Source organism: Parus major, chromosome Z (genome assembly GCF_001522545.3).
Source record: "Parus major isolate Abel chromosome Z, Parus_major1.1, whole genome shotgun sequence".
Taxonomy (NCBI): Eukaryota; Metazoa; Chordata; class Aves; order Passeriformes; family Paridae; genus Parus; species Parus major.
The window spans coordinates 30,226,435-30,251,221 of record NC_031799.1 but is presented as its reverse complement, the minus strand read 5'-3'; the positions used below and the strand labels follow the sequence as shown (position 1 = coordinate 30,251,221).

The 24,787-nt window shown below is 36.0% G+C and overlaps 1 protein-coding gene across 20 annotated transcripts in view; it reads left to right on the top strand.

The window, feature by feature from the left end:
• Positions 1 to 24,787, top strand: part of MPDZ (multiple PDZ domain crumbs cell polarity complex component) — a 104,071-nt gene that overhangs the window by 37,590 nt on the left and 41,694 nt on the right. For 16 of the 20 annotated variants that reach the window (XM_015653154.3, XM_015653155.2, XM_015653162.2 and 13 more), the window contains 12 exons: positions 1,309 to 1,397; positions 3,044 to 3,239; positions 4,502 to 4,600; positions 6,543 to 6,622; positions 7,332 to 7,478; positions 8,687 to 8,854; positions 9,862 to 10,047; positions 12,793 to 13,002; positions 15,487 to 15,603; positions 18,130 to 18,288; positions 21,136 to 21,420; positions 22,322 to 22,445. In XM_015653154.3, the coding sequence (XP_015508640.1) occupies positions 1,309 to 1,397; positions 3,044 to 3,239; positions 4,502 to 4,600; positions 6,543 to 6,622; positions 7,332 to 7,478; positions 8,687 to 8,854; positions 9,862 to 10,047; positions 12,793 to 13,002; positions 15,487 to 15,603; positions 18,130 to 18,288; positions 21,136 to 21,420; positions 22,322 to 22,445 (1,860 nt within the window). The remainder of the gene's footprint in view (positions 1 to 1,308; positions 1,398 to 3,043; positions 3,240 to 4,501; positions 4,601 to 6,542; positions 6,623 to 7,331; positions 7,479 to 8,686; positions 8,855 to 9,861; positions 10,048 to 12,792; positions 13,003 to 15,486; positions 15,604 to 18,129; positions 18,289 to 21,135; positions 21,421 to 22,321; positions 22,446 to 24,787) is intronic. The other 4 variants (XM_015653156.2, XM_033520248.1, XM_015653160.2 and 1 more) reach the window with 3 other exon arrangements.

The following is a 24,787-nucleotide window of genomic DNA, read 5'->3' as shown; positions in this document are numbered from 1 at the left end:
CTTTTCTTAAAGGTAAAGTAACTCCATGACAGAGGACCAGCTATTTAATTATGCACAAAACCTGGGCAAATAAAAAAAAAACAGTTCACCCTTCTCCGCTCCCCCCCCCCAAAATAATATCTATATGTAGAGAGAGAGATATAGGTATATAGATATATAGGTATATAGATATAGGAAAAGAGGGACTTTTTGATGTGGTGACTGGAATATATTTGTAATCTTATTTTTCCTAAGCTGAATTGAGTCATTAACCCTCCTTCCTCACAATTTTTGTCATATTGAGGGCCAGTACAAAGTTAGCTTGAAATCTTCAAAGCCTGTGATAGCTTTCAAAACGCATTATGTAGTGGATTATCTTCACATCAAACATATTCATTTAACAGAGTGAGAACATTTGTTGAGAGAAAGTAGATGCATTTAAGATTTCTGATACCAGTGTTACAGGCCTGAGACCATCAGAGTTATATTTCATGCCAGTTTATGCTATTATTTTCCTGATTTCATGTAAGCTGTACAAAATGTGCATGTAGGAACTCCATATATTTTCACTTCATTGAGCTTTTGAATTTATTTCAAAGGCAAGTGTGTTTTTCCTGAAATGTTTTTTTAGTAAAATGTCCTTCTGTAGGTGTTTCCTCTATATTTCCTTCTGATTCAAAAATAGTAACTAGTAACTAGTTAGTAACTGTTTCTGTTTGATGGGAGGTTGTTTTGTTTAATTTAGTTTTTTTGTCAGGGTTTTTAAAACTTTGTTACCTTTTTATCAAATTGTGAATACTGCAGTTAAAAACTGGTTAAAACATAAGTTGTAGTTTTTAAGTTTGCTTATCATTTTCTCAATTTAGCAATCCAAACATGTATTTTCTTAAGTTGTTATTAAGTACATAGACAATTCAGAAATTACCAGGTTAGCGTACTCAAGCTGAATTTTCTGTCCAGATCTGGCAAAAGTCAGAGCTATGTTTTTGTCTATGTTGGTTTCAACATTTATGTTAAAGTAAGCTAGAATATTTCTTTTTTTCATCAAGAATTGTGAATTTGGCATTTTAAGGTTTTGAATGAAATTGATCCAAAGCAAGCAGACATTAATCTGGCTCATTCTTTAAGATTATAATAATAGGTACATTTTTCTTAAATTATTTCTTTCTTTATGATTATCTTTATTATTATCTTACTTAGAGATTGTGTTGTTTTGGTTTTTGGTTGGTTTGGTTTTTTTTTCCCGCTTTGACTGGTGCCGTTATTTGCATTGCAAATAGTTTCTTAAAAAATAAGTTAAATTAATTTTCCCCTTTTTTTTCATCCCAGAACCTTCTGGTATCTTTGTGAAAAGCATTACAAAAGGCAGTGCTGTTGAACATGACGGCAGAATCCATGTGGGAGATCAAATTATAGTTGTAAGTAAACACAGGAAGAAGGGAGATTGCTTGTCTACAAGACTGCTTCTTATGTTGTGAAGAAATGCTCATGTAGGACTAGCTTAAAATACCTGGGGTCAGTGTTGCAGTTCTGAGTCCTTTTCTGACAGAGTATCTCATCACATGCTTTTTTTGATTATGCTACCAGCACGTAACTTATATTTCTTAAAAAAAAAACTGTATTGTATGTGAGAATATATCATTATATATCTGTAGGAGGTTAGTAAGTGTGAAATTTCAAAATTTGATTCAAATTGGGAAAATGTTTTCAAAATTATTTTAAAAATGTGTCAATAAGGTTTTAGGTATTCAGAGAAAGAAGACCATAGTTTCATCCATGAACTGTTGGTTTGTGGTGGAAATCAGATCCTGAATGCAGGGAGTGCATTTTTGTGTCGCTCATAGATCTGTCCTTGCATTTGTGTGAAGATAGCACTAAGAGCAGGTTATGGTCTCTCTCCAGAAGTGCCTGCATGTTTGTTTGTGGAAGTATATGTCTCGCTTTTAATGATTTACATTGTGAGTACTAACAGCTTAAACAGATTTTTCCAGTTTTCTTTTTCTACTGCAGATGCAGAAGGAGAAAATTATTTGGGTGATCTCAGACACAGAAGAATAAAAAATATTTTTAAAATATGGTTTAAGTGTGGAGGAAAAATTAAATAGCCCTGTCTGATTTTTAGTTACTTTAGATCTAGAATAATTTTGTAGAAGGACAACAAATGACTGAGGGTCCAGGGGATTCAGTCTTCATTTAGAAGGACTTGAAATAATGAAGTATGTGTTTTGTGTAGATAGGCAGAAACAAATACAGGAGTCAAAGAGCATAGTATTGTAAGAAGTATTTGAGAAATTTAAGGCACTGTGGGGTAGATGGAGGAATAATAGGATATTATGGAGTTTGCAGGGAGAAGAAGAATAATATGTGGTGGATGCTAGGAATAATGGGATAGAATTGAGAAATGCCAAAGTTTTGAATTTCAGAAAAAAAACTAAGTTAATGAGATAATCAAGTATTTTCAAACAGAAGAGAACAAAATTTTATTGTTTAAACTATTAAAATTATGAACCAGCGATAACATCTGATTGTTTGCAAAAGTGTTCTGTTTGGAAATTGGACTTCACAGTGTTCATTAGTTGACTTCTCTGTATCTAAGTTTACTTGACCTCAGAATGACTGCATGCTGTAGATATTTCTGCAATAGTGGATTGATGTGCCTCTCCTTAACTCTACTCTCTCTAGAACTCCTAGCCATGGCTGTGTTGGTTTATTCACCCAGTATATTCTCCTCAGAGGTAGGGGTGGCTGAAGTGGTTGAGCAGACAGACTGCACAATATGGCCTTCACAGCACATGTTGTATCCTCTCCCACATTGCAGAGCAGATCTGCCTGGCCGCACCATGGTGGGCACTCCTCCCCTCTTTGCTGTGGTGTTGGTTGTCACCTAGCTCTGGAGTACTCCAGTGGGAGTGCCTAGCATATCCAATTACATAAAGTTGTACAGGTTTTGTTCTTGCCCCTCCACTTGCTTTTTGCTTAGGCTAACAGATATGAGAACTCACTGCCTTGTTTTGCCCTGGTCTTTTTCTCTCTGTGTGAACTGAAAAACTGCATAATCCTGCAGGTGGATGGAACAAATCTTCAGGGTTTTACTAACCAGCAAGCAGTTGACGTTTTGCGGCACACAGGACAAACGGTTCGGCTCACTTTGATCAGAAGAGGTCTTAAACAGGAAAATCGTATTCCACCCCAGGAGGACTTAAGTGCTCCTGTTGAAAAAGACTTACTATTCCAAACAATGGATGGTACCACAGCCAAAGGTAATTAAAACTGGCTTTGCTGTAAAGTTGGCTTGAAACATTTTTCTTCTCAAATGCAAACTGGAAATAAAATGGGCCTGATTCATTTTGGATAGCTGTTACAGATGGCAGAGCTGCTGCACATGAGGGTGGAATTTCGTCTACTATGGTTTGATTAATCTTTTAGACACAATGGTATTATCTGCTACATTTTCAAAGTGAGTGTTGAAAGTTCTTTCCTTCATTGCACTTCTGGCTGAATTGTTTCAAGACTTTGATCCTGCAAGTCTTTGAATGGTAAGAAGGTAGCAAATGTTTTATTCATGCTCAAGGGTGAGAGCTGTATTCAAAAGAGAGCAGAGAAAGACCCTCCTTGATGAGCATAATCAATCTCATCCCCTTTTACTCTTGCTTGTTACAAGCTACAGGTATGAGAGGAGTAGTCTGTATTTAGGGGCTGATAGGGTGTTGATGATGCTTGTGTAAAATGCTCAGAAGCCAAAGACCAGTAGTAATTTTACTGCTGATGACATGAAATTAGTGCAGCTCTATCTTACATACTCTGCACATATTTAAGTATATGTGCCACATCTTGAAAATCAGTTTGACTGCTGGAAGTGCTAAACAGCTACTTGTGTTATAGTTTGATGTCAGTGACAGTATGTCACAAGTAATCAACGGAGGCCTAATCCCCATCTCGCACAGATTTTCAAAGAGCCAGTAGCATTTTACTGTATGTCATCCTCTTACTCCTGCCTTTAACAAGAAGCATAGACCAAGTGTTCAGAATGCTGTTTCTCCAGCCAATCGGTGTTCAAGACATCTGACAGGCAGCAACATACATAGCAGAACTTGGTGGTTGGAGAGGTTTTCTATGTATGAAGAGTGTGCCAGGTATGCAGGTCTCCCAGGCTGAAGCATTTTTTGTTTTCAGCTTTCTGAATTGCATAAAGAGAAAAAAAAATTACACAAGAATGTTAAAGAATGTTAAATTTAGATCTATTTTCATTCAGTCACAGAACTGCAAGTAGTGAGAGATCTGCTGGGTTTTTTGTTGTTTTTTTTTCATTGGAAACTCATTGGAGAAGGCAAAGCATTAGCAGAAGACAACATCTTTGAAATGTGATGTTTCTTCACCCATTCCAAATTCCATTTGCCAAATACGGGTATTCTGAAGTCCAGTGAAGGAGGGAGTTGGTGCCCCAGAGCAAACCTGTGAACTTGATGAGTATTATGACATATAAAATAGCTAAACGGCTGAAAAGACTTCTTCTGTTTTTCAGATAACAATGAAACAGAACAGGGATCCCCATCACTGCCATGCAGTGCCAGTGTGGTAAATATTGGAGATGACATGAAACAACAGGAAACAGGTTCTCAAGGTTTAATATTTTATTCTGTGAAAATGCACTTCTGTGTGCTTATGCAAAGATTAGGTGTTTTGTGTGTCTTTCCATCTTCTGCGAGCTCTGTAGCTGAGGTAGAACTAGAAAGTCAAAGTAATCATACATTTAATCATGTACTCTTAATCATAAGTGTTGTAGGAATAGGACTGCTGTATGTGTCTGAAAATAATTACAAGCTGAAGATGTCGTATGAAGCAATCTGCTTTGGCTACTTGCACAACTCTCTCCTAGTCTAGTTTTGCATATCTACTCTTTTCAGTCTAGTCTAGAAAAACAATTTTCCTTCCTATTGTCCATTATCTTTTCAGTTGTCTGCAGCTGCCCAGCTACACTTCCATGACTTCTACATCTTCCGATTAATTTCCTTTTCACAAATTCTTGAGCTTACATTTATATCATTTAGTATTCTCTGATAATGTCTGAAATTCAGTAAATTCTGGTGCAGTGATATTCGCCAGATTTTCCCATACTTTTTGGCAAAGTTCCTTATTTCTATTTTTTTCCTACTCAATCTCCTAGAACACTGTTCAGGATTTCAGGAGTCCTGTCTGATGATATACTTTTCACATTCAGACATAACTTGATGTGTAACATTTTTGTGCTCCCAGAGTAAAAGAGGGAATTGAAAAGTTCTGCAATGTGTATTTTTTCATAACACATATTTTTGATTTTCTTGGATAGCTGAAAGAATTTATTTTAATGTCTTTTCTTCAGATCCTGCTGTGTCCTGGCTTTGGGGAAAGTATTGTCCTATTTGAATACCATGCAACATCTGACTTTATACTTAGTAATGTCTCTGAGCAATAACTAGACTTAGAATACTGTCCGAGACTCGTAGTCATTTTCAATTCTTACTAAAATCAGTGAGATTTGAGAACTTTGTAATGAAGATTCTTGTCTTTGCCTGTGATGAGAATTCAAATCTGAAGAGTTTATTTTGATACTTACTGTAGACACAGCCCAGACCATGAATATGTAGGATCCTTGCAAACCTGCTGTGTTTGCTGGCTGTTTTATCTAAGTGCTGCTTTTTACTGGTTTCTGCCATAGAGACTAGACAATATGAATGAGGGAGGAATGAGCAGGAAGAAAGCATTTCTCTGATTTTCAAACCTGCAAATAAACTTTCAATCAAATTAAGATTTGCCCGTTTGCTACCTAGCCTGTCACTGTATCACTGTACTTCTCCCCTTCCTTCCTTTCCAAGTTCATTGCTGTTCTTTAGCTATTAAAATTGTTTGTCATTGTATGTGGGCATATATGTGAGTCTAGGAGGAAAAAAAAAGCAAAGAGCTTAGACTTCTTGCATTCTGTTACTGACCTCTAGGGCTTACAGTTTCAGAAAACTCTTTCACAGTTGTGCTCATGGTTTTAAAAATTAAAAAAGAAAAAATCTCCAGATTGTGTTTTTGGACATTCTCTGTGAAATACAGGGTCTGTCCAAAAGGATCAGTGTGCAGTTTACATTTTTAAGTATTTTGGCCATCCCTCTGAATCACTCTGATCCAGGGGGATCTGATCACGTGTCCAATTTAACCACTACACATAGGGCTTGAATACAACCTTTTAATTTCCTTCCTGCCTGTTATCTTGAAAGACTGCCAAAAATTGAGTCAACTCTGAGATTAGTATGTATCCTTTCTTCCCAGACACATACACCAAACTATTTGACTGAACTTCATGTTTTTCTTCAGTTAGTTTTGCGTGGTTGGAATCTTAATACTTCTTTGTGAGTTTTTGCTCTGGTAAACCCAAGCTTGGTGAGACTAAACATGATAGGTTTTTAGTCATATTTAAGAGAATTCTGACATCATGGGAATGATTATGTCGTTATGCATGTTCCATATACTTTATCAGTTATAGGAGCTGACTACGTTTTTTAATTCTTTGTCACAGTAATCTTAAATATAAATTTTAGATTTCCAGCTAATTAGTACAGAAGAAGCAGCTGCAAAGCTAAAATGGCAGAGGATTATGGGTTCGAATTATGAAATAGTGGTAGGTAAATTTTGTTTACTATGGTTAAATGTGCATCTATTTCATCTGTGCATCTATTATGTTGACAACATATAGATAGAAATATGTTTGTGTTGGATTTGTTCCTTCATGTATGAAAATTGCACATATGCTCCTTAGTATGTTAAGATTATTTTAATTATAGACTTTGAATATAGATGTGTATTTTTCTTATAAAAACCATAACAGACTTGTAAGATTATTCTGCCCGTGACTATTGCTTCACCAATTTTCTCGCTTCAGGAGGATAAATGTGTAATTGAGAAAAAAATAAAACTTAATATTAACTTCAAAGCTCCCTTCATTAGCTAGAAGTTGAAACTTCATTCTTCTTTTTGCATACTGAATAAATTATTTCATGTATAGAAATGTGAAATTATTTGTGTTTCATAGAACATATATGGTAGATACAGAAGAAAAGCAGTATCTCAGTTTAGAAGATACTGCAAAATCACATGTCATAGATCTAGTGTCTGCAGATGTATTATTTGATATATAAGCAGTTCTCAGTTGTGAATTGGAAAGTGTAGTGTAACTAGCAAGTCAGTTTTTACCTGTCCCTATTACACATGATAGTACTTCTGGTTTCTCGTTTCTGGAATTTTGACCTCATTGCATGTAAATTGAAATGGAAAGTAACATATCTAGCTGTAAATATGACAAATGTAAAGATTTCTTCATCTTATTTTAGGTGGCTGTGGTTAACAAATTTAGTGAAAGCAGTGGGTTAGGGATAAGCCTTGAAGCTACAGTGGGTCATCATTTCATCAGATCTATCTTGCCTGAAGGGCCAGTTGGACGAAGTGGCAAGCTATTCAGTGGAGATGAACTTTTGGAAGTAAGATGAAATACTATTTTATCTTAGTCTGCATTCAGTAAGGTTTTTGAGCAGTAAGTTTCTTCTCAGGGATTATGATCATGGGAGTGATATATACCTAACAGCATGCCAGTTAGTGGTTGAGTAGTCACTTTATATGTACTTACATATATTTATGTGAGTACATATGTTTACATACATTTCTCAGCTGGTAGCTGATTTTTTGATATAGTCCAAGGTCTCTGTCATGGTCAGCTGACAAGTAAGCACCATGCAGCCACTTTCTTACCCATCCCATTCACCCCAGCCTGGTGGGGTGAGGAGGAGAATCAGAAGTAAAACCTTATAAGTTGAGATAATGGCAGTTTAATAATTGTAAAAAAGATAATAATAATAATAATAATAATAATAATAATAATAATAATAATAATAGTAAAAATAGAAAGAAAACCTCTCTAGTGATGCACAGTGCAAGTGTTCACCACCTGCTGACCAATGCCAGGCCCTGTCCCCAGGCCTTGATCAGTGCACCTTTCAGTCAACTCCCCTGTTTATATACTGGGGGCATGATGCCCTAGGGTATCCCTTTGGCCAGTTTAAGCTGTGTCACTCAGCTCAGCTGGTCCCTCATGGTTTTTTTATTCCTTTTTTGTACCTCCTTACTGGCAGAGCATGTAAAACTTAGATTCAGCTTAGCAGCAACAAAAACATTGGTGTGTTACCAAAATTACTCTCATATTGAACCCAAAACACAGCACTGCACAGCTGCTGAGAATAGATTAAATCTATCCCAACTGAAACCAAGACAGTCACCAAAAAAAGACTATGTAGTGAAAGCATTAAGATTGAATAGGATTATCCCTACTCAGTGAAGCGACTAAACACCTAATTACTTTTCTGAATTATTTTCTTAGAACTAAGATGGGAATTTGGTTTACATGAATGCAATAAACATGAAGCTACAGTGTATGTGGTCTTTGTAGGGTGGTGTCATGCAATTTAAAAGACTATACATACAGCTCAATACATACCTTGGTGCTGAGCGCCAAATTGAGTAGAAGTTAAGGGTTGAAAGTTTCTCTTAGCATGGGGATTTTTGTTGCTTTTATTTTACTTTTTTTTAATGAGGTAATTAATGAGTTGGGGTTTGCTTGGGGTTTCTTTTACTCATTTTTGTTGCTTATAAATACTCTGTAGTTCTAACTACTATGTATTCTTTATTTATTGAGGTGAATGAGATTTCTCTCCTTGGAGAAAACCACAAGGATGTGGTCAGTATCTTGAAAGAGCTGCCTATTAAGGTGACAATGGTGTGTTGTCGTCCAGTCGCTCCACCTGTCACTCAGCCAGAAATACTAGAGAGTCTAAGCCTATCTGAAGTTGAGCTCACAGAAAAGGTATTTTTTTCTTTAAACAACTGCTGAAAATGACAGTTCCCTTGAGAGAAAAACCAAAACAGATGAAGTTCTTCCACATGATTAGAAATATATTTTAATATTTTTAGAATTGAAGCCAGACAAATAGGAAACAGCAAATAATGTTTATTGGCTATTTTTCATGCCACCAGAAGATATGAATCCTGGCTGGTCATAGGCAAAAATATTCTAGGATGTGGAGGTAGCTCTCCAAGTGCTGTACTTCTTGTTCTGTAGGTGAGATATAGGAGTATAGCAAGTTGTACTGTGGGTTCTTTAGAATCTGAATGTATTTAATTGACTTTTGGACTGTGCTTTTTGGGTTTGCTTTGCAGATAACAGTAAGCATTCCTTGACTGACATTTATGTTATTCGTAAGTGCACAGCTCTGGGCAAGCTGGTGAACTAAACTTCTAGGAATGGCCTAGGGTGTAGCATACAAAACAATAGCATTTGTATGAAAAGAGAAATAGGTAACTATTGAGCTCTGAGCAAGGCACCATATTTGGCTTATAGTTTCTAAACTTCTCTGTGAAACCAAGTGAAGAACAGACTGAAGAACAGTCTATGTACATATGTGTTTTTTTTTTACTATTATTAGATATTCTGGCCACTGTCAGTATGATTACGTTTAATAAAGGCATATTTTAGACATACTATGTAATAATATATATTTCCCATATATTTGAATGCATATACTAATAAAGTATTTTGAAGATTTTAGTTTGACACAAATTCTATTTTGTAAATATTTTCCTAGTAATTTAATATACTTGCAGCTTAGCTATAAAGGATATTTGAATTTTGTGCTAGGTTTATCAGAGTTTTTTAAATCTCCTGAGTGCTTGTTCTTCTTCTGTGTTTAGAGATATATCACTTAGGTGATATATCTCTAAACCACTTATTTTGGTTTTTTGTAAGCAGATTTTTGTCTCTAAAGATTCTCAAGTGTTTACATTTTATTGGTGACTGTTTACTCTTTTTCTCAGGGCCACATAGAACTTGGATTCATTGGCTCCTCAGACACAGAGGGAACAATATTGGAAACAGCTGATGAGGGTCAGAATTTGGAAGAGGTGCAAAGCTCATCTCTGGCAATGTGGGAAACAGAAGTACAGAACATTGAGCTGGAGAAAGGGAGTATGGGGCTTGGATTTAGCATATTGGACTATCAGGTAACTTCTTTGGATGAAGGACAAAATACTTTGTATTGCTTAGATCTTGCTTCTATATATTTCAATTATTTCATTAATTGAAACCAAGCAATAGAGTAGAATTAATCAGTGCTGGTAGGCATTCCAGTAATTACATATTCCTCTCATTGTATTAAGACTACAGGTTCAAACGATGATGGTAATATTGGTTCAGAAAAACAGATAATCTGTATATACCAGGGTTTTCACAAAGCTGTCTTCTAGTGACCCAGGGGCAATGAATGATGTAGCCAGCATATTTAGGCATTTAGCCATGTATTTTGCACCTGCAGTGAGGTGTTTAGGGCAAGATCCAATAAAGGTCTTAAATGCTTAAAGCAGGATTTATTAAAATCCAGAACTGTAATTCTGAAATCCCTTGCTTAGCTGCTGTCTGTCGGGGACATGCTTAAACGTCCTGATTCATTTTGTGTTTGACTTTAGAATTCATGGATCTCTAAACTGTGTTTCATGGTGTGTGCCAATGAACAGCTCATTGCCTATCTCTTTGCTTCACTTGGTCAAGATGCCAGAAAAAATATTCCTCCTGTTCCCGGTTTTCCAGTGGATAATTTTTAGCTGAATGTCAAGTAATTTCTCCCTGAGGTCAGTGTAGGCTTTTGCTGAGCTGTTTTGCAGTGCTGAGGGGATCAGATCTCTTTCCAGGTTTCTGTTGGATCTTGTCCATAGGAGTGTATGCATTTACATCTGGAGATAACTTCCAGGTGGAAATTAGGGCCCCAGGGCACCCTTACAGTTAAGCTATGACTTAGATTTTGCATTTGCACACTGATAAGGTGAAGAACAGTGTAGTGTAATAATGTGAAGGATAAAGGCAAGTCTCTTTTATGAAGGAAGCACTGACTACTCTTTAAAGTGTTGCTCATGATGTTCTGCAGTGAAAAATCACAGATGAGCCTGAGTGTTTGAAGTCCATGTAGAACATTTTTTTGCTTCAGTCTCTTCTGAGCATTAACACAAATGGTGGGTGTGTATGTGGTTAGTGACTGAATTTTGTTTATGGATAATAGTACTAAAGGCTTTTGGGAAGTGCCTAAAGTTGTTTAATATATTTTTCAAATATGAGTTCATCTTACGGCTTTAGGCAGCTTTCTGAGACTTAGCGCATTTTTTGATGTTATTATGACTTGTGTATTGTCATATAGTCTCTCCTTTAATATGCAGTAAAAAAATTTCACTGTCACTGAAGTTTTGCTTTCTTATAGAATTGTGAAGAGTAAGTTTACAGGGAGATTTATATTTGTATTTTGCTGTTTCCATCAAATTTTCCATTCATTTTCAATGAACATTGACTAAACTTGAGGAGAATTATGTTTGTGCTAACACATTCCTCATGTTTTATAGAATGCAGGCCTGTAGAAAGGTCGACATAATTTCTAACCCTAAGGAAGGTTATCACACAGACTAGAGAGGCTTGTTTCTTTTTTTTTTCCCAAAAAATTTGTCACACAGTGCCATCTAAAGTGACAGTGTAAGTATTTTTTATTAAAATAGTGAGGAACGTGTCAATGCTCAGGGTCAAGCACTATTTGCAGCACTGCTAGTTATGGACTTGGAAATGGCATTCTTTTTACTGCACTAAGTGTCATCAAGTGTTAAGGGTCTTCTTGATGTCCTTCCTTCCTTCACTTCCTCCATACCTCTCACCCTCCATCCATCAAAATTTCTCTCCCACACCAGCTTTCAGTAGTCTTCCTATTCCTGTGGCTTTTTCATGTTGCTCTGATGGTGTCCCTCCTTTCAGATATACATCTTGCCATGGGAACTTGTTACCATGCATGCTGATTTGTAGATCAAATGTAGTTTGATCTACAATCAATTGATCATTTGATCAATCAATCAATTGTTGATGTAGTGTACTTTTCTCTATATTTGCTATCAATAAAGCTGTTACAAGATTACATTTTTGGGGTTTTTTCTGTTCATGCACTCAAGTGAACTGGGTGTCGGAAGTATTAACACGATGTTCGTTGTGAATGTAGTTCTGTAAGAATCATACAAATATTTTGCACGTATGATAGAGCAGACTTATATGCTCCTGTTACTAGTATTTGATGTAAACTTTTATTTATAAAAATCAGTACATTTGAAGATGGTCACTTAAAAGCAATTTTCTTAAAAGCAAGCATCACTTTGTTTGTCTTGTGTATTAGAGTACTATATTGGTATGTTCCTCTCTCATGTAAGTAATTAATTAGGCATACACAAGACCTTGCCTCTTGAAAACTGCTTTCTTAATTGAGCAAGCTCATGAACTATAAGACAGTTATTGAAAATAAGTCATTTGTTCCACTAGAGTGCATGTGTTGCATTCCCCAGTCTACATTGCCCTCCTGTGTCCTCAAACCTCTGAGTATAAGGGAGGATGGAGTTTGCAACACTGTTGTTGCAGTAGGAAGTATATGAATTTCTGATGTGTATGGACAACACTGAGCAATTTAGTAGTATTTAATATTGGAGATACATGATAGAACATCACTTAGAAAGGAGTAATAATTTCCACATTTAAAAATAAGTGGAGGTCTAAATGTATGCACAGTACAGACAGATAGTTTGCTTCTACTGAAGGTTCATCTAGAGGAGAGCAACACTTCTTCATAACTCAACACTGGTTGATAAAAGCTCATAAATAAAAATTCTCTTCTCAGGATATAAAAGAGTAAAAAAAAAAAAAGTTAAATCTTTTTCTTCCTTTTATTTAATTAGGATCCCGTTGATCCAGCAAACACTGTAATTGTGATTCGCTCATTAGTTCCTGGGGGTGTGGCTGAGCAAGATGGCAGGCTTCTTCCTGGAGATCGGCTTATGTTTGTCAATGATATCAACCTGGAAAATGGCAGCCTGGAGGAAGCAGTGCAAGCACTGAAAGGAGCCCCAACAGGAACAGTTAAAATAGGAGTTGCCAAACCATTGCCTGTAAGGATTTGTGAATTCAGTGTGTACTTTTCATGTCATTGAAGTTGGTACATGCTGATCCTGACTTCTTCATACATGTTGTGTGTTTTGGAGTACACCTGGGTGGCCCATCTATTGTCTTGTGTATAGGGGCGGCCTGGGTAGTTCATGACTCTTGCGCACCTGTTTTGCAGCTGAGGAAACAGCAAAACACCTTGCAACCAGCAGAGTCTTTCATGGCTGAAAGTTGCCAGGCATAATATTTTACACTGTACACTTTACAGGGTTCTCTGAATGTGTGAGATGGTGAGATAAAGTTGTTTTTATTTGATTTGTGTGGAATTTACTGGTTCCTTTTCATGCTAAGTGTAGTATTATTAGGCCTGTTACTCTGCTTGGGGAGATTTGATTTATGCTGGGTGGTATGTGGGAGAAGCAGTAAAATTTTCAAGAGATTCAGTAACGAATTTTTACTTGCAAACTTTGGAAGATTAAGATAGAAGAATACTTGGCAAATCTTAAAATATAGGCATTTTTATATTATTGCATTTATAAATAATATCTAAAATAATATATAAGCATATATATATGCTTAGAAAATAGCGATAATATAAAAGCAATAAAAATAACACTTTAGAAAGTATACAGGAAAAGAAAGAGAATGGATAAGGGTAGAAAGGTATGTAGTCATCACCCATTGATCCAGTGACAAGACTTGGTTGTTGCAATCTCAATGCCTCTTCAAAGTGCTGGTCATAGTCTTGATCCACCAGGCATGGGGGAAACCTGAGAAACACAAAGTTCAATGAGTTAATATACATTCAGGCTAGATGAGAATGTCCAAGTACCTCCCGTGTGGTTGAGAGTTTTACCCTGTCTGGGGTAACACTGTAGATGACAAAGCATTTCTGTCGTTGATGGTTTATAACACCTAAGATGTTACAGGTTCCTCTCAGATTAGCATAATTGAGCCAATTATAGTCCATGAGAAGAAATTTCATGAAGAAACCTTCAGGCTTTCTGTGAGTGTCCCACTATGTCTCCAGAGTGGGGTTTTCACACCTGAGCCACTTGTGTAAAGACACAGACAGGATAAAAAGCACTATCCCACCTCACAGGATTTGCTTTTTACCAGTCTCTTCCCTCATCTGGCTTCAAACCCAGTTTGTGATCTCAGGTGGTGGGTGTGCACCCCCTCTGCAGCTTGGTGGTTACTTTGTGCCTGGTTAACAAAGCACCTGCTCCTTTTGCAAGTGTTTCACACATTTCCCATTACCATTCCAGTCCTTCAAAAGTATATATGCAATCTTTGTATTTAAACAACACACTTTATTTATGTAAGAGCGTGTAGTCTTCAGTTTGTCTACATCTAACTGATTATTTCAGGCTTGGTTTTAGAAGGTAGTCTGGAACAACTCAAAAAAGGAGGTTTAAAGGAAACCTATGGTCACTGAGACAGTGTAGCAGTAAGAATGCTAGTGGACGAGCATCCCTCATGGGTTAAATTCAGATCAGTAGAACGGCACGGTTCATACATACAAGGAAGATAGTTTTCTCTGTATTGGCAAGCCCAAGCACAGTTTTAGGGGTTCATTTTTGCTTTTCATGAATTGATAATCCTGCAACCCTTGTGGATGTAGATATCAAATTTTCATTCTTAGCACATCTTTGTGGAGAGAGTGGGAGGGAATGGCTGTTGTTTAAGTTCCCACAAACATTGCTTTTCATAGTAAGAGAGTACGTTTTAACTTGCTCTGTTAAATTGATTTTTTTATTGGAGTCTCCACTTTAATTGCAATCAATAATTTCATATTCTAGAAGATGTCACTCTAAAAGCACAAATCCACATAGGTTTTGTTTATGTTCCCAAAATTTGTAAACATAGGGTATTTGCACTAAAGTATTTCATGTATTATCTTTAATTAAACATTACAAATAATCCCTGCCTTTTTTTGCAGTACTGGACAAAAGCACCTGCTATAAAATTGTGTTAGAAAAAGCTATTGGTTTATGGTCAGAATTATGTTTTGTCCTCTCGAGGCTGACAGATACAATCATAAAACACAGAGAGTACATGAAATCTTCCTGCCTGCAAGCAAGATTGCTCTGTGGCTAGCAAGGTTATAAACACCTTTGCTGTTAGGCTCCTTCTCTGTTGGCAGATGTGATGGCAGTTTTAGTATGTCTTTATTAAGACCAGAAATTGAAAATGAGCCTAGACTAAGTTGTGGACTCTGTGGTATACCTGTACAGGGCCTTTTTTATTATTTGGGTTTTCAGAATGAGGTGTGGAACTGAATCAATTCAGGTAATTATGAAAAAAAAAAAAAAAAAAAAAAAGTCTTTTTACCAACTGAATTCTGTGACTGTGATTGAAATTATCTCTTTGCTGCATTTGGAATCCATTTGCCTTTCTAAACAGCCCCCTGCCCCCCTTGCAGAATGCACTCTGCACCTGCTGTGTCCAAGCCACTCATCCGACTCAGAGCTTCGTTCTTTCTGCAGCTTTCACCTGAGGAGGGCTATGTCTCTGCTAAGGAAGATTGCTTTTTCTACACTGCCCAGCCACTTGAGGAGGAGGGGCCAGCTGATGCAGCCCTCTTCCGTGCTGAGCTGGCTCTGGTTAGTGGCCCAACTTACCGCAGATTTCTTCATCTTTGCATTTTGTAGTGAAAGGAGTTGCCTTGTCACTGTCCATGCTTATTTTTTAGTGTTTGCTGACTCCACATTACTCATCCACTGTAGGTGGGATGGATTCTGACTTCATAGAAACTGGCATCTAGAGACTTTGGCTTTTTGCATGAGCTGTGGATCTGGCCTATGATATGTTAATTGCTGAGGGAAAGAAAAGTATTTTCTGATGTTTTCAGAAGTGCATGGCTATCCACTTGTCCTTGCATGCACTGAGCAGCCCTTTCAAAATCTCACTTTTTTAGAGAAATGTTTCTGTGTTTATTTTTCTATGTATCATAATATCACTTTTCTACTGTGAAAAGTTTTTGATATTCTCTTTTTGCATGTAATCCAGCCTTACAGGGAGCGCAGTCTTCAAAAGCTGCAAATACTTCCTCCTAATAATATTCTTTAGCCTTCAACATCAATCAGTCATTATGCGATTTACAAGGTCAGAAGGTGTTCACTTGTACAAACAATGTGGCTTACCTGAGCAATCAGTGCCTTACATAGCCCAGAAGATACCAATAAGAGCTCAGATTAAAAAGACACAGGAAATAGGGCACTACAAAAAAGCAAAAATCCCCTGAAACCTCCTCCCACAAAATTAAAAATAAAATAAAATAACAACCCAGAATACACATGAATATGTATGTTTTCCAAGTGTGTATTCTCATGGTTGTTTATTCTGGTCTAGGTCTGATGTTGAAATTATTAGACCCTCATTTTCTGAGGACTTGAGCAGGGAAGCAGCATAAAAAACACCAGAACTTTGTTAATTAGAGAAAAACTCAAAAACAAACAAAAACCTAAAATGGATCCTGTAAAGGTGAAAATCTCTGCATTACAGCTTCCAGCAGTTTTGCTGTTTTTTCACATTTGCAGATGACAAACTGGCTTAATAACTTGCCTTTAAGCAAGACTGCATGTTTTTAATTCTTCAGTTTGTTACCTTTAGCAGTTAGTTAACCATATTTGTCTTGCTCCATTCATTGAGAAGAAGCACAAGTTTTATATTCTAAATAACCTTTAATTATTAAAATAATTAAATATTATTATTATAATAACGTGTTGAAATGATCAGATTAAAACTATCTAAAAATTTTGACTTCCATCTGTGGTTCCTATCAAAAGAAACTTGTGGAAAAAAAGCAGTGAAGATACATGACATAATAAAATTGTCAATCAAATTTGTCAGTTGTCTGATTAAATGTGCAAAATAGGAAACTAAATGTGCAGTCTCCCAGCTGAAGAAATGTTTTGAGAGTGCACATACGAGGTACTGTTTTTCATAGACAGATCTATACTCAGATTTCACAGATATGTCCTGAATTTTCACAATACATTTTTTAGGGCAGAGCTGTGGTAAAACAAATATGCATTTTCAAGATGAGCTGAGAGTAAGTTACAGCAAAGAAGCAGTTTGGATTAGCAGTTAAGTCTATAGGCTTGAAATAATAATAAAAAAAATAATCCTTTTTACCCTAAAAAGGAATCAGTGTACTCAATTTATTGCAGATTGTTGCTACTTCTGTAATGGATTCATAATACGATTAACCACAGGGGCTGAAAAACAAGTTAGATCCCATCTCTGTAGATGGGTATACTCATCTGCTTCACACAAGTTTATGATACAGTTATGGCTCTTAACCCAGTGATCATTTTTATTATTATTTATTTATTATTATTATCTTGAGCTCTTCTGGGGGGATGAAATCGTAATCAAACTGTAGCACCATTAATTAGGGTTTTTAGGGCATAAGTTTATTCTAGTATTTAAAAGAATGTGAGTCTTGGAAAAAAATGCTTTTCATTTTTTATAAAGGCAAAAATACCACCAATGTAAATGTCTGAAACTCTTTAAAAAATTTTATTTCTCATGTAAGAGAAATAGAAATAAAGGAATGCCCATAGTAATCTCGTTGTAAAAAGCAAAGCAATTTAAAATCTATTTTAAAACATCACATAATGAATTTTTCTTATAGATGCACTGTCAAACACTGCAGTTTCCAGATTTTAAAAGATCATAAAAATAAATGAGCCTCAAAGGTTAAGGGAACATTCCTGACATGTGCCACCAAGTGAAGCTCCTTATTTTCTCCGTGCTAATTTTTGTGAAAGAAAATTGAAAAGAAAAAAGAAGCCCCAAAGAAATCAGAATATAGACACCAAGAAGTACAGCAGAATTCTCCCAATTCTTTGTACTTCTGTTAATAGGCATGAGCGTGCCTCAGCCCCACAGCTTACTGTGGTTCAGGCTTTTGCTTTACTTCAGATATTCTTTGCAACCTTTGAGGAAGTAGTAACACAGACTTACTACAAGCAAAATTTTCTGCTGTGCAAATGTAATTTCAATCTAAAATATGGAATAAAAAAGAAGAAAAGTATCAGTATGTAGTGGCTGGTGTGCATGTGTTTGGGGCTTATGTGGTGTGATGGCAACAGCCTGGCTGATTGAATTGCTTTTGTTGTTAGGTGGACTCTGGCGAGGCAGATCTAGCGGATGAGTCCACCTTTGAATCACAGTATTCTCTAGAGAGAGACGTCTTCCAGGATTCAGTGACAGCTCTGCATGACAGTGCCTGTAGCAGTGAGGTGAACAACAGCTTCTCTCTTCCGTTATCATCTCCCAAGGTAAAATTGAGGATGGTTTTATTTATTACAGTGAGCAGGCTGTATTATCTGATATAAATGTTTTGTGTCATCCTGGTTCAAAATGCTGTTTGTGTCACCAGGGTAAAATTTTGTTTAGAGTAGTGCTGATGTCTTGTAGATGTCTTTATTGAAGAGAGAGGTAGATAGAAGGCACAAAGCTTGGATTTTTACTAGATAAAGCATGAATTAGTCAAGAGTATGGTGAGATGTTTGTAGTATTAAAGGTGTGGTGAGCAGTCTGCTAGAAAAATATAATTATCATTCAAAGCATAATAAAGAGTGGTAACGCAAAATTGCTCTGTTGCTCTATATTTCAGTATAAAAACCAAGAGTAAGTTTTCATCCTGATTTTTACTTTTATGCTTCATAATTCGTATGTTTCTGTGGTTTTGAATGAAAATTTTATAATGATGCTGTAGTTAAATCCATAAAACTGTGTAAGTCAGAGTAAAAGTAAAGTAAAAAGTAAAGTAAATCAGAGAAAACCTTGCTGATAATTTTTATGTAAAGCAATAAATGAAGATTTATTTAAGATTATTAAGAAGATCAGTAGCTTTTTTGGTTCTTGGTCATATACCCATAATGACCTGATCATGCTTTCTTTCTTTCCATGGTTTTTCATATTCTTTCTTCTAAATATTCAGATTTATTTCACTAACCTAGAGCTTTCCAGTTCCATTCTCCTAGCAGTCTTCATTGAAAACCACTGGGTTCGCAGTCTGTGGTCTTGAATAGAGTAGCTGCTGCTTTTTCTGCCACACCTGAGCTGCAGTAATTCCTGTTAACCTTTCTGGAATATGTTTAGCCCTTATGAGGCACTGGCTAGAAAGCTAGATTCATCTCCTAATGGTTTCTCCTAATCCACAGAAGAGCACATCTCTTCTGTGCCAATGGGACAGCTTGCATTGTTTAACTCTGTAATTGTTACTTAAATAGATTATGCATTTTGCATGCTTGGGAGTATTTTGTGAGATAGAGACTGGATTTACATTATATATCGCATTGAGGCTCCAGAAAGTCTTTAGTTGTTTTTGCCATTGACTTAAACATAACTTTGGTTTACCTACTCTTTTAAAATACCATAGTCCTGATTTTTCAGTGTTTGTCTCTGTACACCAGTATGAAGTGAGTATTAAGTTCTCAAGTAACTTATTCATGATTCAAAAAACAAACATAGTGGGAAAATCTGTTCATTAATGAAATCTGTTGAAGCAAATGAAATGCAATAAAAATTAAAACAGCACTATTTGATGCTGTGAGGGATGCACAGATATTTTAGTTATTTCTGGCTGCAGGACAGGTTCTGAGTGTGTCACATTTTGTTGTCACATTTAAAAAAAAGATGTTGAAAAACATAAAACTTAAGGGTTTTTTTTAAAAAAAAATAATGCAGATGCTCTAGTGAGGCCACATGATACTATAGGTATGAATTCCTGGAACTGTATTTGTCGTAAAAAATTCAGCATTGGCTTTTCTTTAAGTGAAATAAAAATAAAAATTAGTATATGATGTAACTCTTAATATGTATCTATGGAATGTAAAATAAGTGTTGAATATGATTTGATACATTTTTTCACTAATTTGGAAATGGGTAAAAAACAGACTTAAAAGTAGATGTCCTAGATGTATTTGAAACCTTATAAAATAATTTCAATATATTATTGTATCATGTTCTGTTCTCAAAAAGGCAGGAAATTATGTCATTGATTATATCATGAAGATTAGTTGTATTAGGCTCTGCTCAATTATCTTCTCAGCTGTTACTTAAACCACTTACTTACTGGTAAGCCTTTTTTGATTCTTGTCAGGGGACAGTACAAGCATGTATGCACTTCATGAAAGTTTACAAAAATTAATTCTAAGGCTCTTGAGACAAAATATTGCAAAATATCCACAAATCCTGGGAAGAATGTCTCCCCAGCTTTTTGGAAAAGCAGTAGAACAGTTAATAGGACCAGTGAGTAACAACTAAGACAGATAGAGGTAGTTAATTTTGAGTTACTTTATTGCATTTCAGCAAAGAAATCCCTAATATTGATACAGAGCCTCTAACTTGTTGATATATCTTTTTAAAATCTAATGGCCAACATGTTTTTTAAATAACTTACCTTAAAAGGTCAGCTAGAGAATATTTGAAGTTTTTTTTCTTTCAGAATATTGTGATTATTGAAATCCCTTGAAACATTTCAAAAACAGGGCCTCAGAATCTTGGAAGTCTAAACAAATGTGTAGAGGACATATTTCTGGTACTGCAGCCATAATTGGTATATTTGCAATAATTATTAACTGGTAAGCTTCTATAATTGAATTATTGTATTTCATTGTTCTCACACTTCAAATCCCCCATATTCACATTTTGCTGATGGCTGAACAAGTTCTTACTTGTCATCATGCTGAGGTAGTCTTAATGTTTCTGCTCAGTTACATAGATGATAACATTGCATTCTTATTGTCTGATCTGCTTTAAATTCCTCTTTGCTTGCTAAGTGTGCTGAAAGTAAAGATATTGGTCTAGCAAAGTTCTTTCACCTGAGAAAAACAACTGGATGCTTGAATTTTAAAATCTTACTGGAGTTATTCAAGTTAGTAACTTGTTTTACTGATTTCTGTTATTATAAAGCAGAAGAAATCATCTCAGAAATCAAGTTCATTTTATAGTAGAATGAATGCCTGTAGGGAACTACAGATGAGGTTGAGCTTGCTGATCTTACAGCAGTATGTTTAAATTCTATGAGCTTAGATTTTGTTTAAGGTTCTATCATGAATGTGGTTTTGAATTTTACTACAAATGAATGGTGATTGTTCATTGTCTCCTGTGTTGAACAGTCTGTTGGAGAGGAATGCCCAAGTGCTGCAGCTGATTTCCATGTATCTGAGAAGAATCTGTACAACATGAATCTGAATCAGAGACTGAGAGATGAAAAGCCTGTAGTGGACAGTAGCCTGGAAACTGCAAGTGATTTTACTAAAACAAATCTGACTCTGGAGGTTTCAGATATCAACCAAAATGAAAGTGAAAATGCAGCAACATGGACTGGATCTCAGACAGCATCAGACATTGTACTAAAAACAAGCCTTGCTACTACCACACATCTTGATTCTAATGAAAAAGTAAAGTTATTTGCCTTATTTTTCTTTTTTTCTTTCTTTTTTTCTTTTTTTTTTTAATAATAATTAAAAAAACATACAGAAAGCCTGTAATTAGACCCAAAAATTTCCTGCAGAAATTGTTACAGGCCAATAGCCGTGCATATTTCTTTGATTATTAATTAGCTCACATCAAAATTTTGGGATATAGATATTTCCAAAAAAGGACATAATTTATGCCGTCAAGATTGTATTTTCTCAGAGGCTGTCAATACAGGGATATATACAAGTCTTCTCAGGCGTCACATAGTAGATACTGCTGGACCACAGTGTAACCCCTGGGCAGGACAGAGGAGTTTTCTTAACCCTTGATAACCTTCACAGGGGCATGAGTGCAAATGGGAGGCACACTGCTGCAGTTGGGCCTTTTGGAAACCAAGGGGGATGTGGTCTGAAATGTCTTGCAATCATCTTGTGCACTTCAGCTCACAAACTGACCTGTGATGCTACAGTGTCCAAACACAATTTTCCTTTATATGACAGTCACTGTGACATGTTTCTTATTTTTTCCTTCAATAATTTATTAAGAAATGCTTAAAAGAGCTGAAATGTCTTACAAGATTTGTTACTTTAGTACTGGCAGATTGTCAGACATCTGTGGTAAATGAATCTGAAGCCCTTGAATTCATTCTACTAATTTTGATGCCCTTAAATTAAAAGTGTGCATTGTGATAGCTTTGGTTTGTTGCCTGAATGAAAACAGAAATCATGATCTTCGGTGAACTGACTTTTCCAATGTCTGTATAAGAAATCTAATGTAATTATGTGCATGGCTTTTGAGTAAGGCAGAAGTGGTTGAGATCAGTATGACCAATCATACTTTTATCTTGGTAATCTGAACTGGTGTTATTTTCCCTTATGTTAGGATCAATTGCTTTTAGTGGAAAAGAGATGCCCAGTATCTTTGGAGGGAAATTCCACACCCCCAAATTCAGTGAAAAACATGTATGAGAAGACTATAATTATTGCAAAAGGCAATTCAAGCCTAGGTAAGTTAGTGAATTTTGTAAATTCTTCAGGAATATAGCTTGGTTTCCCTTGTATGTTCCCTGTTTTATTAGTAAAAACTAAATATTTTCCATTTAGTGGGGACAGGATATCTTTCTTTGCTTGTCTTGCCCTGTTTGACTGTGATGGCACTGTATGCATTTGATGTTGCTGTGAGCACAAAAGTGAAACGTGCAATCCTACTGAGAAACTGTTTTCCCATAAAGAAGTTCAGTATTTCCTAAGTGTTAACAGAACAATTTTAATGTGTTGTTTTTCAATGTATTAATATAATGGAAAACCAAGATACAGCCAAGGAATGCTGTAGAAAACACTATGGTCAAAGAGCTACAAATGAGATTTTCAAATATTTGTAAACAAAAATCATGTCATTGATAAATTTAATAGGTAGTATTTTTGGCTTAATGATATTATCATTTTGTAGTGAAGTTCAAAGATTTTAGATAACTGCAAACTGCAACTTCCTGAGCATACTGACTAGAAACACCTTTTGGTGTGAACACACACAACTGATGATAATGTTTTTCATTGTCTTGTCCTGCTCTCAGGTGTGGCCCTGGGCAGTTGAGGGGGAGAACAAGAATAGAACCCTCCCAGAGCCAATGCCAGGAGGGCTTTGTGTTGAAGGGCAGTGATGCATCTCTACTGTTTGTGGCTTGTGTGTTTGTTTGGTTTGATTTAGGTTCCTGGTGTTGTTTCTTCCAGCCAACTGCATAAGAAGACTCTGTGGGATTGGTAGGGCAGGGCTTTATGTGGGTGCTGGCTATTAGCAATAATTCCTCAAATGCTTTAAAAGGAGCTGTCCACAGGATTGGATGTTTATAAACAGTCACAAGTTAGAACTTTCTTGCTGTGCAGAGGTAGGTATCAGGGTTTTTTTACAGCTGTGATGTTGTATTTAAGTGGCCCTTGACCTGGAATAAACTGCTTTCTGATGGCTGGATGCTCAGTCTGCCACGTCATCTTTATGAAACAGTCATCCTTCAAAATCAATCTGGTTTAAAATCAGGGTCTCAAAAATAGAAAAATGTGGAAAAGGTTGATATGGGTATAAGGTTTATCTTTCATTGGTATGAGGGGCTTGGTTAACTGCTGTGTTTACTGGCCTAATTGCCAGTTTGTATAAAGTGTAGGTCACAATGCACTTCAAAGTGTCTAGATTTTGTAAAAAAGTTCTCTTTGCAGTAAACTCTTCATTCAGTGGAGTAGGTTTTTATTTATTGTCTGAGTATTTTAAGTAAACATCAAAGCAAATTTCATGTCAAGTGTAATATGGCATGAAAATATAAATGTGGGTCAGGGTCCATATTGTCAGACATTTTATGCATAAAAAATAAGACTGTACATATGGACAGAATATGAATGTGAATATTGATGTATGTGTGATGTTTTCCTAAAGTGCTATTACACTACCCTCAGTAATGTCTGTTACTATCTTAACCAAACAGCAAGATTAGGTTCAGAATTTCAAACCACATTTCAAAAAAATAAAAAGTTTTTTTATTAAGCAGTATTAAGATAGTAGAAGTCCCTCAAGGAAGGACTTCAAGGGTTCCAGCCCTACCTTTTCCACTACCTTAGTTGGAACTCAGAAGAACTGAGTTTTTCCTGAAACTGTTTCTAGTGTCTGTTTCATGAACACCAGCTGCCCTGTAGATAAAAGTGACAGCTCATGTCTGTAAGAACAGTCACAGGGACATATGAAGACCATCATAAGTCAGTCCTTGTAGGTTTCCCATGGGAGAGAAGGGGCCAAGAGCATATCTGTCTTATTTCCCATTACTAGAAAGAAGGTAGAGTTAAAGGGTATAAATATTGAGCAGCAGTATCCTTGTGTGCCACAGGTAGGATAATGTTTTAAGTAAAATACTGGTCCGTATCCATTAGCGATATGCAGACTTCCACAGAAGTCAGGATACTCTTCTGGGCCTAAGCTACGGCTTAGGGAGAGTGGGAAGGCAGCCACCATCTCAGTGGGATCTAATTCATATTTTCTGTTGAAAATAAGGGTGTATTTGTTTTTAGCCTGTTAAGTGCCTATTCATTCATTTCACCTTCTTTCCAAAGAGCGTTGTTATAAATGAAATGTATATAAAGACAGTAAACCATTAGAAGAGTGGTGATTTTAAATGTTTTTTAAGTAATTTCATTATCTTTCTTATTTTTTGCTTAAATATTCCACTGTCTTAATTTTTCATGCATTGAGCTGAGTATGCAAACTGACAACAAGGTAAAGTTACTGTGATTGTAATTTGTAGTTGCTGTCTTAAAGGGGGAGAGTGAGAACAATACTTACAGACTTGATAATATTGGCAGGTCAGCT